The 15,128-nt window shown below is 40.0% G+C and overlaps 1 protein-coding gene across 1 annotated transcript in view; it reads left to right on the plus strand.

Moving 5' to 3' along the window:
- PPP1R21 (protein phosphatase 1 regulatory subunit 21) overlaps positions 1-15,128 on the plus strand; it is a 65,614-nt gene that overhangs the window by 13,048 nt on the left and 37,438 nt on the right. The window contains exons 3-10 of the mRNA XM_055329153.1: positions 535-681; positions 3,826-3,924; positions 5,041-5,205; positions 5,386-5,444; positions 6,434-6,528; positions 10,688-10,740; positions 11,258-11,407; positions 15,018-15,119. Coding sequence (XP_055185128.1) covers positions 535-681; positions 3,826-3,924; positions 5,041-5,205; positions 5,386-5,444; positions 6,434-6,528; positions 10,688-10,740; positions 11,258-11,407; positions 15,018-15,119 — 870 coding nt within the window. The remainder of the gene's footprint in view (positions 1-534; positions 682-3,825; positions 3,925-5,040; positions 5,206-5,385; positions 5,445-6,433; positions 6,529-10,687; positions 10,741-11,257; positions 11,408-15,017; positions 15,120-15,128) is intronic.

Here is a 15,128-nt window from a genome sequence, read left to right on the forward strand (position 1 = left end):
ACCACTGAGCCACCCAGGTGCCCCAAATCAGGATGGTTTAAAGTAAAATTAAATGTAGAGGAAGGATTTCATTTTGACTAAGATGCAAGGAGGATTTATTGAAAAAAATGAGTGCAAATAAATTGCTTCCCATTCTTGCTGAAGAGCATCAGCAGTGAGTAGGAGGTTCTCTTTCCCAGTTCAGGTTTATAAAATTGTGGCCTTGGGCATTGTGCCTCCTTACTGCCAGACCCCTATACATAACAACATTATGCATAGAGTTGTAGATATTTTACTTTAAGTTGATGATTGACTGTTACTTCAGTATATTTGCTTTTTAAATTTTATTTTTAAATGTACTTGGTTTGGCCCCCCAAAATGATTTTGTCACAAAACAGAGCTAAAAACATGGGAACTGGCATGATAAGCATACAACGTGAATTTCTTAAAGCAAGAGATTTGATAATATTTTAGTGAAACAGAAATAATTTCTTTTCACTATTTGAAACCTGAAGGCTAAATTATAAGGAATGATCTGTTTCCACTTTGATGTAGGAACAACTGAAAATGAAGGATCAGTCATTGAGAAAGCTCCAGCAGGAAATGGACAGTTTGACATTTCGAAATCTGCAGCTTGCCAAGAGGGTAGAACTACTTCAAGATGAATTGGCTCTAAGTGAACCCCGAGGCAAGAAAAACAAGGTAGGTCAAAATAAAAGCAAGTTAATGAGGCCTTCTCTGCTAGGTACAGACATCTACAGGCCATCTGGGTTTTAATAGAACACTTCCCCTCCAGATTCCCTAATGTTTTGTTATTATGCCTGGATATTGGGTCAAGGAAGCAGACACTTACTATTAATATATGTAGTGATATTAGAGACTTTTTTTTAAAAAAAGATTTTTAAAAATTTATTTGAGAGAGAGAGATAGAGACAGACAGAGATAGCAAGCAGGGAGGAGAGGGAGAAGCTGAGTGGGGAGCCCCAGACACAGGCTCGATCCCAGGACCTTGTGTTCATGACCTGAGCCAAAGGCAGATGCCCAACCAACTGAGCCACCCAGGGGCCCTAATAGAGGCATTTTTTTTTTTTAAGATTTTATTTATTTATTCATGAGAGACAGAGAGAGAGACAGAGAGAGACAGAGAGGCAGAGGGAGAAGCAGGCTCCATGCAGGGAGCCTGATGTGGGACTTGATCCCAGGACTCCAGGGTCATGCTCTGGGCCAAAGGCAGGTGCTAAACTGCTGAGCCACCCAGGGATCCAAGTAGAGACATTTTTATACAAAAGTGAGCTTTATTTTTTTTTTTAAAGATTTTATTTATTTATTAATGGGGGGGGGGCAGAGACATAGGCAGAGAGAAAAGCAGGCTCCCTGTGGGGAGCTTGATGTGGGACTCAATCCCAGGACCCTGGGATCACAACCTGATCCCAAGGCAGGGCCTCAACCACTGAGCCACCCAGGTGCCCCGAAAGTGAGTTTTAAATAATTTGTTAGGAGCAAATGTGCACATATTGGATTTAGTGTCTTAGAAAAGTGAAAGGAATATCTCATACTGGTTGAAATTACTGATATCTTTCAATTATCCTAAGTTGCCATTAACTCAAGGTAGGGCAAATAAAATGAGAAAGAGTGTTGAAGCATAACAGCTCATGTGAAGTAGCAACTGAAATACTCATTCCTTAGAGTTGTTGTAAGTTTGCTGCAAGTATTTCTTAGTTTTTATTTTTATGAGCCCCATTTACTATTCTTGTCTGGTCATGTAAAAATAAACTTTTTCCATCATAGTTTTTGTAGTGAGACATGATTCTCATTACCTAAGATGGATGATCTGGTACTTTTGAAAATTCTGTGATTAAGAAGTTGCATTTTTTTTTAAGGGTAGAGACTAGTGATTGAATCCTTATATCTTGTATGTATATAGAGCAGCATCCAACAAATGTGTGGATTGAGGCAATAAAAGGAGAAGGGTAGGAGGAAGAAGGCATATAATAACTCTGAAGTAGCATGGTGTGGAGGGGAGAGTGAAGGCTTTGAAGTTAAGCCCAGGCTTGAATTCTTTGCCATTTTAGCTTTGCAACATCAGTTTCTTCATCAGCAACATGGGGATGATTTTCTGAGATTGTTGAGTATTAAATGGGATCCTGTAAAGGTGGCTAGGACTGTATGTGCCATATGTTGGGCAGTTGACATAATCGTATGTTAGTACCTTTCCATATACATGTTCCATACATGAAAGAGTACTCTAGAGTGGTAACAGAGAGGGCAAAAACAGGTATGTATTAGAATCACTTGAGAAATTTTGTCAAAATACATGTGCTCTTGAAATTCTGAGAGACCTTTGAGGAATGAATAGCCATATGTACTTCAGACAGGCTCCCCAGGTTAGTGAGATCCTCCCCCAATGCTGTTCCTGCAGAGGCTTGGGTGTAAAACTTCTGAGTTAATGTTAAAGTTTTCCAAATTTGGAAGCGCCAATGACCCAGAATGCCCAGAATATGTCATTCGGTAGTATTCCTTGTGCAGCTCTTGTATCCCAAACATGATGGATATTTAATTTTATTTATTTATTTGTTTGTTTGTTTATTATTTTTAAAGATTTGTTTATTTGAGGGAGAGAACATGCAAGCAGGGAAGGGGCAGAGAGAGGGAGAGAGAGAATTTTGAGCAGACTCCATGCTGGTGCCTGACCTGGGGCTCAATCTCATGAGCAAAGATCATGACCTGAACTGAAATCAAGAGTTGACTGCTTAACCGATTGAGTCCCTCAGGCACCTCTGTTTGTTTTGTTTTTAACATAGCTACGCCATTTTCAAAGGGCTTTCTACTCATTGGTTCACGTTGGATCAGTAAGTAATTTCATTTTAAGTGAAGAGTGAGGGCACAGGAAAGGCAGAGAAGGCTGGTGAGTGATGTCTGTACACAGTTTCATTGTTAGGCCCTCTCTGGAATAGTCTCAGCTATTGTATTCCACGAAAACAAATGGTCATTATTGGCTTGCTTAAATTGTACTATTCTTCTATGCAGAAAAAGTTAATATTGGTAAAAAAAGAAAAGGGAGGTATTTCTCATGATTTTGCGCTTTTTCCTTCTGTTTATTTACAGTAGCTTTATTTTAATGTTTATATATGTTTTTAAAAATTAGAGATTTATGTAAACTTTTGTAAGAATTTATTGTTGTGATTGCTAGTTATTACAATTTCTTAAAGGAGTTTAGCAACTCAGAGTCAGACTGTCATTTCCCAAACCAAAAGATCAATGTAAATTAAAAAAATTTTTTTTAAGAATTTAAATTCAATTAATTAGCATATAATGTATTATTGGTTTCAGAAGTAGAGGTCAGTGATTCATGAGTCTTCTGTAATACGCAATGCTCATGACATTATGTGCCCTACTTAATGTCCATCACCCAGTTACCCCAACCCCCTACCTCCCTCCCTTCTAGTGACCCTCAATTTGTTTCCTATGATTAAGAGTGAGTCTCTTATGGTTTGTCTTCCTCTCTGATGGAAATGATATTTTTTAGCATATTTTCATGGCCCGTGTTCTGGGCCTGCTGTGTTTTCCAGTAGAACTACTCCTAAATTTATCTGCAAAAAATAGTGAGCCTTATCTGTTGTTTATTCACTCTCTCTCCCTTTTAAGCTTTCCTGCTTATTCCAATATTTGCAGTTCCTACTTATGTCAAATAGGAAAAGGTAAATGATGGATTATATACTTCTTGCAGGATTGAGAATGGTGCACACTAGAAGAGACAAGCTACTAAGGTGATAGAGAATCTGTGTACCTTAGGATGTTTCTCTAAAGGATGAAAGTTATGTGGACATAACTTATTCTTTCCATCAGAAAAGTGGAGAATCTTCTCAGTTGAGTCAGGAGCAGAAGAGTGTCTTTGATGAAGATCTGCAAAAGAAGATAGAAGAAAATGAACGGTTGCATATACAAGTGAGAAAACTTTCTGTTTTTCCAATGAATTAAAAATGGGTCATATGATCTGGAATGTGGAAAAACCAATGCAGAATAGTGTTTTTATGTCTTCTGTGGTTGTTAGGTATATATGTCACTGTCATTGACTCATTACTTAAATCTCATTCGTATCTTAATTTGGATGTGTGTTTTGAAGTATTACATTTATTTAGAGGACGGCAGTATAACTTTGAAACAGTACAGAAATATACTAGGCACTGTTCATTTTATCTAGAAAATGATTAGATGGACCATTTAGTTGGGGGCTTATCATTAAGTAGTGTTTGTTTTTTAAATTATTGCTGTTTAGTTGGTTTGTATTTGTTCACCAGTTAGTCTATAAGGTCTGTTTGGGTATACACAATGTCGGTTTGTATGCCTTCCCTCAGGGCAGAGTCTCACTCATGGCAGGAGCTCAAATATTTATGGAATGTTGAATAATACGTGTTTGCCTTCAAACATTCAGCATAGTTAAGAGTCATAACGTTATGTCTCCAGCTGTGCCTCCTGAATTTTTTGTGAAATGGTGAGCATAGCCAAATGATGGAAACTAAATATGCACTAATACTGTCTTTTTGCAAATGTTAAAAAAATAAGCTTTCGACCTCAGTGCATTTTGTATTAAGCATTCATAATTCTTAATTAGCAATGAATTCTTACTAAGGAAAAGAGCTTTACCTGTTTTAGGGATAACTTCTATTTGAATTTTGATTTTTTTAATTGTGGAAGTTAGTGTAGCAAAAAAGTTATATCCTGGTCAGTTGAATCCCCTGTGTGCCGGAAGTTGTTTTAAAGAAATCCTTGAGATGGAGAGGAAGGAGTTATCGATTTGGACATTGATCTCCTGTGTTCATATCTCATTTCTGCATTTGGCAAGTTGAAGCTTTGGTTTCCCCATGTGTAAAGGAGGGATGGCAGTAGCACTACCTCTGACATACTGGGAGGATTTGGTGAGATATGCCCATGCAGATTTTGCATAGTGAGCACATGGAACTATGTGGAAATTGCTCAATGAATAGTCACGGCTGTTGTTTTTCTTTCCATTTGTATATATTTAGATATTGTGAGGAGAGAAAAATAATCTTTTCTCTGCAGTTTTTTGAAGCTGATGAGCAGCACAAGCATGTGGAAGCGGAGCTGAGGAGTCGGCTGGCCACCCTGGAGATGGAGGCGGCCCAGCACCAAGCCGTGGTCGATGGCTTGACGCGGAAGTACATGGAAACTATCGAGAAACTGCAGAATGACAAGGCCAAACTAGAAGTAAGCCCCACCGATGGCGAGAGCATGTTGAGAGATGGTCAAGGCTCTTGTAAATCTTCTGTGCACTTTGTGGAATGCAAAGTTAGTCATTCAAGGGGAGGCTGTTGCCTGCAGTATCTCCTAAGTGTGCCCTCATTATATAGCTTGAGCCATCTGCTTTTTTTTCCTTCTAATATTCAGGTAAAATCTCAGACTCTAGAAAAGGAGGCCAAGGAATGTCGGCTTCGAACAGAAGAATGGTATGTGGAAACGTGAATTCCAAGGGGCCCTGAAGTAAGAATCAGAAGACCTGAGTTTTGGTTTAGCAACTTCTATCTCTTAATCTTTTCACATTTGAAGTGAGCAAGGAGCAGACCATCTCAGTTCTGTTATCTCTGAGGATAACACTCTTTGTCAAGTGGCTTGTGCATTAGTCATCAGCCTGTAGATGCTTGTGGCTGTGGCAGCTGGCGGTCTGGGGCTCCTGTACTGAGAATTGGTCACTTTCTGATTCAGGCTACCCTGAAGAGAGAGTTTTCTGAGAGTTCCAGGCAGGAAAACTGACTCTTTTTCACTGTGCCAATGTTTTAATGGTACATTTTGAATAAAATGGAGGCAGTGGGATCTAATTTGGAGATACCTAAATCTTAAAATTCAAATATGATGAATTGATGGGTAGTAATAGTATACTCCAGCATTTATTTGATAAATGACATAACACTTTAGATTTCAATAGAATCAGTCACGTGAATTTCTTCAGTTTAGTTGCATTGGTCAAGTTACATGTGTGGTTTAGATGTATGCTCATGCTCATAATTGAATCAAAAATAGAAAAACTATCAGATTTTGAGCTCAAGGGGGGAAAAATCTGATACAGTACTTAAAAAAAAAACTTCATTGTAATTCTTGAACTAACATTTATGTGCCGGAAAGAGAAAATTTGTGGTTTTGAAACTGCTCTAAGGTTACTTTGCACTTGGGGAAATAAACTGATAAGATTGTATTAGATACTGGGACTGTGATAAATTCTGACAGTCTTAACATCATTCAATAGAAGTCTCAGGGGCTTCAGAATCAAGGATTAGTATTTTTCTTCATCATTGAATAATTATCTACTACCACGAGTATCCTGGTGTCAGGCATGATTCTCTGAAAGCTTGATACCAGGTGTTATGGTAGCAAGGAAGTGAGGATCCGCTGTCTGATTGGTGATCATGTGGTTTTGTGTTTTTTTTTTTTTTCCTTTCAGTCAATTACAGTTAAAGAATCTTCATGAAGATTTGTCAGGTAGATTAGAGGAATCCTTATCAATCATCACGGAAAAAGTACCCTTTAATGATACAAGTAGGTATTACGTACACTTTTCCATTATTTGCACCTTTGAACCTCTCTCTATGGTCACAAACTAGTTTTAAAAGTTTTTAATATATTTGGCAAAAAACTTCATTGGCTCAACAGAGGGTAGCTTTCTTTTTATTTTTTGATCAGCTGTGGTCTTCATATTTCATAGGGAGACTGACTCCTAAGTCAGCCTTCTTGAAAAAAGTTCAAATCCATGTTTTTTTTTTTATTGCATGTATTTAGCATATCCCTGGGTGAAAACCAACCTGAACATAAAGTACCTGAAAATTTGTGTAAGAGAAGCTGTTCATGGTGGGAGGAGTGAGGGAAGGGTAGTGGGAGTGGATCTTCTCAGCCTGGTATCTCTAGCACTTTTGGTGATCCTCACTGATAGTTAGGGAGCTGATTTGAGTAAATCCTGCTTCCTATTCATCTTGAATAGGAATGGTCTGGCAATTTATATAACCAAGAGCAAGAAAACAAACTTAAAAAAAATCTACTTACATGTATAATAGGTGCCAATTTTGTAATGTTTAAGGAAAAATTAAATCATAACCTTGAAAAAGAATATATTTTATTTAATTGCTTGAAATTTTGAAGCTTATATTCAAGTAAGTACAGATTCCCTTTTTTATAGTCACATGATTACAATTTTTTACTTCCCCTAAATTTTTCTCCCTGAAGACCTAAGAGGAAAGAAAAGACACCAGAGAAAAACAGTTTGATCTAACATTGAAATCAGCATATGTCATTATTATATCAAAGCCTAAGTTCCTCTGAAAATAACACCTGTTTCTAGTTTCTACATTAATGTAAATAGCACTAGCGTACTTTGATCTGCTAGACTTGAAATCTTGGCATTTCATTTTCCCTTTAATCTTTGTATCAATTAGTCATCAGGTCCTAATAATTTCCTTCTGGATCTCTTTTGGATTTATCTTTCCTCTTCCAGTACTAGTTGTCACCCTGCTTTAGATCCTTATCATGTCAGTGTAGGTTACTTTTAGTTCCGCAATATTTAGGAGATCATTGTTGAGTGCTCAGATGGATAGGGAGTACAAGGGGCATAAACATTTCTAAGACTTGGGCAGCCCTAGTGGCTCAGCGGTTTAGCGCCGTCTTCAGCCCAGGGTGTGATCCTGGAGACCGAGGATCGAGTCCCACATCAGGCTCTCTCTGCATGGAGCCTGCTTCTCCCTCTGCCTGTGTTTCTGCCTCTCTCTTTCTCTCAATCTCTCTCTCTCTCTCTCTCTCTCTCTCTCTTTCTCTCTGTGTGTCGCTAATAAATAAATAAAATCTTAAAAAAAATTTCTTAGACAAAAATCTCTGCCCTAAAAGAAGCAGAGAGGGAATGTATAGAAATGCCCTCTCCAGAAGGGGAGAGATAATGTATAGAAATGTCTAAAATATAAGCTAACCTGTTCAATAAAGAGACTGTTGGGGTTTCAGAGGAAGGACATATTACTGCTGGCGGGGTTGTTGGGGAAGTCTTTTGGAAGAAGCATGCTTTGAGCTGGGCTTGGATATGTGAATTGGTTTTATTGGGCAGAGATGCAGGAGAACAAACCAGGGAATTAAGTGAAGTGTGGTACGTGGGACAAAAGGTGCTGTCATGGTCTGATGAGCAGTAATGAGTTAAAGTGTGACAGGAGGCTAGAGTGGGTGGGGTAGGCAAGTTCTGAAAGGGTAGATGGGGCTAGACCCTAGAGTTGTGGGCCAGGGAGTTGGGACTCAATTCACAAGGTGATGGGCATGTTGGTCCAGGTAATGTCACGAAGAGATCTGTGCACTCACAGAGCTAGTCTGGCAAGGGTGTAGACTGAATGGGGAAAGGGGGCCAAGACTGTTGTGATGCTAGTCGTGGTGTGTACTTCTGGAGGCTGGAGCCTGAGTTGTCAGGGAGATGAATGCAGGCCGGAAGGGAACTGGAGGAGGCAGTGTGGGGGAAAGATGTGGTGCCGTTGACAGAAATCAAAGAGGCACACAACGGGCAGGTTTATAGAAAAGATGATGAGGTTAACTTTGTTGTTTAATATTCTGACAGATGGATCAGTATAAATTTATCTATTGGGGTGTGTGTGTGTTTAAGATTTTATTTATTTGTGAACAGAAGTACACAAGTGAGGGGAAGGGCAGAGGGAGAAGCAGACTGTCCTTGAGAAGGGAGCCTGATGTGGAGCTGATCCCAGGACCCTGAGATTATGACCTGAGCTAAGGCAGATGCCCAATTGACTGAGCCCCCCAGGTACCCCTTGGTATATGCATTTCTAAGTAAAAGCCTGGAGAGAGACTGGAGTTGACTCTGTTGGGATGAATGGGCATTGAGAGTGGTGGAAATGTGGGGAGAGGCCCGCACTAAATGCAGAGAGGCCCACACAATGTCCTTGGAGAGTTTTCCCTCACAGTGGTCAGGAAGAAGAAGGGCTGAGGTGGTGGAGGTGGTGAGGAGCTGGGAAATGAGGTGACATGAAAGCGGGGAACAGGAGTGTTCAGCCTAGTGGTGCTGGGCAGTTCTAGCATTGCTATGGGGAGCTCAGAAAGGGTGATGTGACAGTAAAGGCAGCTGCTTTGGTGACTTTGAGAGGAGTGTTTCCATGTGGGGTGGAGGTGGTTGGTAGATGGCTAGCAGGAGGGTTAGAGGTGAATGGGTGCTGAGCAAACAGTCATAGACATGCTGTTCTTTGAGTAGCTGGAATGAAGATGGGGAAGGTTAGGAGCTCAGCATTCTAGCAGAATAAAAAAAAATGGTGGTGTTGTGCAGGAGATGGGTGAGGGCAGAGGATTCAGTATGATAAAAGTAAAGGGGAGGAAGTCACTGTGGAGACAGACTTTTAAAAGCTACAATAAATGCTTTTTTTGAAGGTACCTGTGAAGATGTAGTGGGGAGGAGGGTGTGGTTGATGGATTAGGCCCTGACGGGTCAGAAGGAGCTACTGCTGGGGACCCAGAGGGAAGATTAGCTGAGGACCAGATATGTGAAGCCAGGGACTATGAGGTGGACGGTAGGAAACATAAGAACCCCTTGGGCTTTGGCCTTTGTCTTCCTGCCATTGTAGTGGGAGGCCACCCCATCCCAGGGCAGGGGAGGAGAGGAAGAATGGTGTCTGGGGCTTAAAATGGAAAAGGTGTGGAGCAGATGCCTTGGGAAGGGGTATAGCAATGAAGTTATGGATTGCGGAAGCCGTGAAGGCCCCTTAAGTTTGGTAAATTAGGTTGTCATGGACCCTGATCTCCTTTTGTGCAGCAAGAGCATTGTTGGAAACAATGGACCAGGCTGGGAAGGCAAACAAGCAAGGCCCAGAGAGGACCGAGAGGAAAGTAGATGAACTGTGGATGGGAGACCAGGCCCTTGGTAGAAATGTGGTTATAAGAGAGAACTGGCTGAGAGAAGCATGGGGACTTTCTGAGTCAGATTTTGGCACCAGGTCTTTCTGACTGAGGACCAAGTGGAGGAGGGACAGTTTGAGTGGCAGGAGTGGTATGCAGAGAGGAGCAGAGATGAAGGAGGGGACTGAAGCCTGAACCTGAGTGTTGGGAAGCTATCCGAGGTTGGGGACAAAGTCTAGGTTAGAGAGAAGGACGGTGGGAAAATGAGGAAGCCAACCCAGAAGAGTTAGGATTGAGTTGTTGGGATCAGCAGTAACAGGCAGTGGTAGGTACTTGACAGTCGTCAAGTGTAGTGTTGTGAACACGGTGGTATTTCTGGATGACTGGTGTGGCAGCTGTGTGCACGGGTATTTTAGAATGGAGCATGACTGAACGTAGCAAAACGTCATGGGCCTTTCTAGGTTATCTTGATAGGCCTCAGGTTTTTGAAATGATTTCTTAGAAACAGAAGCTCAGGGTTTGTTTATCCTAAAGTTAAAAAAAGTGAGGGGCTCCTGGCCGGCTCAGTGGGTAGAGCAAGAGACTCTTGCTCTCTGGGCTGTGAGTTCAAGCCCCACGTTGGGCATGGAGCCTACTTAAAAAAAGAAAAAAAAGTATTATTTTATCTGAGAAACAACTGATTCTATATACATTCCATTATACTGTGATTGTGGCTTTGATCATTTAAAATTCTTAGTTAAAGCTGATTTTGCCACAGAGAATTCATTATATTTTAGGTATGCTGTTTTTCTATAAACGTAAAATGACTTATTGTGCATCTATTTTTGTTTTATAGAATATAGTCAGTATAACGCTTTGAACGTTCCACTTCACAATAGGAGACATCAGGTAATGATAATGTTTTGATTTTCAGTGATATGTATGTCAAACTTTTAAGAAACAAGAATTTATTGTTTGGGCCTCTGTTTAGTACACTAACCCATTGTGTTTAACTTTTGCTTTACTTTCTCATACATTTTTAAAAAATTGCATAAGTTGCTACTTACTGAATTTAAAAGTAATATAGATTTTTGCTCTCATCTGATAACATTGGAACTGAATTACAGGATGCACTTATTTTATGAGCTATTCCTTTTCTGCTAGATTGGTGGACCTTGCACTTACACAGTCTAGATTGAATAGAGGAGGTCTAGTTGCCAAAACTGGTGGCTTTCTAATTTACTTAGATGGGAATATTTTTTTTTTTAGATGGGAATATTAAAATCCAAGTGGAAGCAAATGAATTTAAATTCGAGATTAATTATACTGGAATTTAAATGTTTTCTCTAAAAGCAGACTTATACTAAATATAGTTGCTTGAGAATAGTAATTAGATAGTTAACTTTATGTACTTTTCATTTAAAAGCTGAAGATGCGGGACATTGCTGGGCAGGCCCTGGCTTTTGTTCAAGATCTTGTGACTGCTCTTCTGAACTTTCACACCTATACAGAACAGAGGATTCAGATTTTTCCTATTGATTCTGCCATTGACACTATATCTCCGTTGAATCAGAAGGTAAATTTAACTCAGGATACTTTTTCTTTGCCCTGAAAAAGTAGGAAGACATGTTATTTCTTTTCAGACCACTGCGCATCAGCCAAAGGGCTGTGGAGTAATGGAAGAAAACTATAATTCACAGTCTTTAACCTTAAGATAAAATGTGGCAAACATGGAGATTCTTAAGAAATTAAATACTGGGGAACTGTGGGTGATAAGGCCAGTAAGTGTTGTAAGGTCATCAAGGAGGGAAGATTGCTATTGGTGGAAGTGTCTGGGAAAGGTTGTCTAGGGATTTGAACAGGCTTCAAAACACGAGCAAGATTTGAGTAAGAGGAGAGAAATAGAACAGGTGTGTTTTCCTCCAGAAGAGAGCAAGACGGGAGCAAAGTCCTGTACTAGGAAGGCATAAGGGAATGTGTGTGGGGGGTGGGGAGGGAGCAGGGAGCAAACTGTTTTGGCAAGAGTGAGAAGTCTTCTCGAAGTGGAGGAATGAGAGGTCAGGTTGCAAGGACAAAAACATGGCTCCAGACTCTGGAAGGTCCCTGGGGTCAGGCTAAGGCCCAGACTTACGCTTTGTATGTAGGATTGGGGCCTTTTGTAGTTTTTTGACTTGGCTGTGATATAATGAAAAGTGCCATTTTATTTTTGGAAAAATCAGTTTGCGGGCCTTTTTCTCTCTCCCTATTTGTACTTTGTAACTTTCATCACTGGGTATGTTTAAAAGCAAAAAAGTGTATGTGGGTATAGTTGACCTTTCCTGCTGGGGTATGGAGTGGGAGTGAAACTGCTTCTCTGGTTGAGCTTTGGAGCATTTTCAGGGTGTGTGACGTTTAAATAAGGAATAAGAAGAGGGTTGACTGTCATTCCCTTCAGTCCATGTGCTTTTTTGGGGCCTGGCAAATTTCTCTCCTTTCTTTCCTTTTTTCTCCCTAGCTAGTTCTAAAAAAGGATTTAAAGTAGCTTGCAAGACCACATTTAACTGAAAAGGAAAAAATAAATAGTGTATTAATTCTGTATTACTGTGTAATAAATTACACCAAAATTTAGTAGTTTAAAACAGCAAACATTTATTATCTCAGACCATTTCTGTGGGTCAAGAATTCAGGAGAAAAGTAGCTGGGGGGCTTCTGCTTCATGATCTCTCATAAAGTTTCAGTCAAGAGTCAGCTGAGGCTGCATTCATCTAAAGACTTGACTAGCGTGGGGCATCTGCTTCCCAGGGGATGCATTCACGTGCCTGGTGAGTTAGTGCTGGTTGTTGGCTGGAAACCTTGGTTTCTCATGGAGCTTTCTCACCTCTCCATAGGGCTGCTTGAGTGTCCTCAAGACATAGCAATTAACCTCCCCTAGAATGAGTGATCCAAGAGAGAGCAGAGTAGAAGCTGCAGTGTCTGTTATGACTTATCCCGGGTACTGAGTACCATCACTACTACCATATTGTATTGGTCACACAGACCAGCCTTGAAACAGTATGCAAGAGTACTACAGAAAGCCATAAACAGTTGAGACAGGGATCATTGGGGCTGTCTCAAAGGCTGGCCCCCACAGGGAGGAAATTGAGGGATCTTGCTATAGATATGTACTCGAAGTGCATCATAATGTGGCTTTCTGAAATGAATCTGCCACTCTTCCTACTTAGCTGATTCTTCTTTCCAGCTTGTTTTCTGCGTATCATGCAGTGTTTCCAGGTTTGTTTGTTTGTTTGTTTTTTTAAGATTTTATTTATTTATTCGTGAGAGACACACAGAGAGGCAGAGACACAAGCAGAGGGAGAAGCAGACTCCATGCAGGGAGCCCAATGTGGGACTCAGTCCTGGGTCTCCCGGATCATACCCTGGGCTGAAGGCGGCACTAAACCGCTGAGCCACCAGGGCTGCCCCGTTTCCAGGGTTTGAATAGTGTTTATGTCCATGTATCCTGTAAGTACCTATTAGTATAGCCAAAGCTGGACTCTGGAGTCAAACTAAGGGGGTCCCAGGCACTTTCTGTGTCCCCTTGGGGCAATTTATTTAGCCTCTCTGTGCTTCAGTGTCCTAATATTTAAAATAGAGGATAGGGTACATACTTCACAGGTATATATGTTTAAGTTTGAGGATTAAGTAGATAATATATGTGAAGTACTGAGAATAGTGCCTGGCACGTAGTAAGCACTCGGTAAAGGTTAATTCCTATAATTGTTATGCCTTACACATAGGAGGTCCTTGGGAGGGGCTTGATTTTCATCAGTTTTGATCTGACTTCATGAATCTATTGACGTTCGTAAACAGTGAAACTTTGGGCCTTTAATTTCACTGTGGGAAAAGCTTTCAGATGATTTGGGTTGGGAAACAGTATTGCAGCATTTTAATGTAAAAGTTATATTTTATTTTATACTTCCTGTAATATCAAAAAATATATTTGTCCCTTTTTTGGAATTTTTTTTAGCTTGTTGCTACATAATGGTTATACAGTGAGAATCAAATATGTTAATCTTATCTGAAACACTTTATCACTCTGAAGAATTCATTTATTTCTCAATATTTTATCTTTGGTGCTTTGGTGTATGAAAGGTTCTATGTGGTTTTTCTAATAAGTGTGTATTATTTTATTTATTTATTTAAGAGAGAATGCAGGCAGGAAAAGCAATAGTGAGAGAGGGAGAAGCAGGTTCCCTACTGAGCAGGGAGCCCTACATGGGACTCGATCCCAGGACTCTAGGATCATGACCTGAGCCAAAGGCAGACGCTTAACTGACTGAGCCATCCAGGCACCCCTAATAAATCTGTATTATTGAAGGAGATTCAGAAACCACTTGTTAAAAGATGACCAGAGTGGTTTAGACTTGTCCATAAAATCATAAAGTAGACATTTATGATTGAAGCTCAGAGAGATCAAATGAGTTGCCCAGGGCCAGATATCTATAGTTTGCAGTATGGCCGGTTGAATCACATTTCTGCATAATGAGATTTTACATATCTGTACTGAGAAATCAGAATTTGAGCCATTATACAATATTTGGATAATTGAGAAACTTCCTAAGTGAAAATTAACTTTTTGCTACTAAATTGTCTAAATGCCTGTAGGATTTTTTTTCTGAATTTATTTTTCATACTGAACTAACTCTTTATAAATACTAAGGTATCAGTGACAGTTATAAAAGTTTTTACATCCTTATTCTGGTGATAATTATATATTCCTGGAATTTGTTAACCCTGAACATCATACACAGTAAAAAGAAGGAGCTGTCCTTAATAGACTTGTTTTTTAAAAAATGAGGAACATAACATAAAAATCTTTCATACAGGTTTCTTTTCTTTCTTTTCTTTCTTTTTCTTTCCTGAGCCCTCTTTAGAGAAGCGGTGCTTGGGGAATGCCTGTGGCGGGTTGTAAGGCAGTGTCCCCTCTGTGTTTCCTCCCACGCCTGGTTAACCTCTCTTCAGGTTCCTCCATTTGGAATGAGATGGGGATTTGGGGACTGTATTTGGGACTGTTAGAGGGTGAGCATCTCTTTTTTGTAAAAGCCAAACTTTTTCTCAAAAAGTTTCCAAAAGAATTTAGGTTTATAACTCAGCGAGTCCATTCACAAATCTCTAGGTATTTGTTATTTTCTAGTGAAGTAACTGACGGTTCTTCCCCTTCTCCGTAGTTCTCACAATACCTTCATGAAAATGCGTCCTACGTCCGCCCTCTTGAGGAAGGAATGCTTCATTTATTTGAAAGTATTACTGAGGATACTGTGACTGTCCTGGTAATTTCC

Source organism: Nyctereutes procyonoides, unplaced genomic scaffold (assembly GCF_905146905.1).
Source record: "Nyctereutes procyonoides isolate TBG_1078 unplaced genomic scaffold, NYPRO_anot_genome, whole genome shotgun sequence".
In the NCBI taxonomy this organism is placed as follows: Eukaryota; Metazoa; Chordata; class Mammalia; order Carnivora; family Canidae; genus Nyctereutes; species Nyctereutes procyonoides.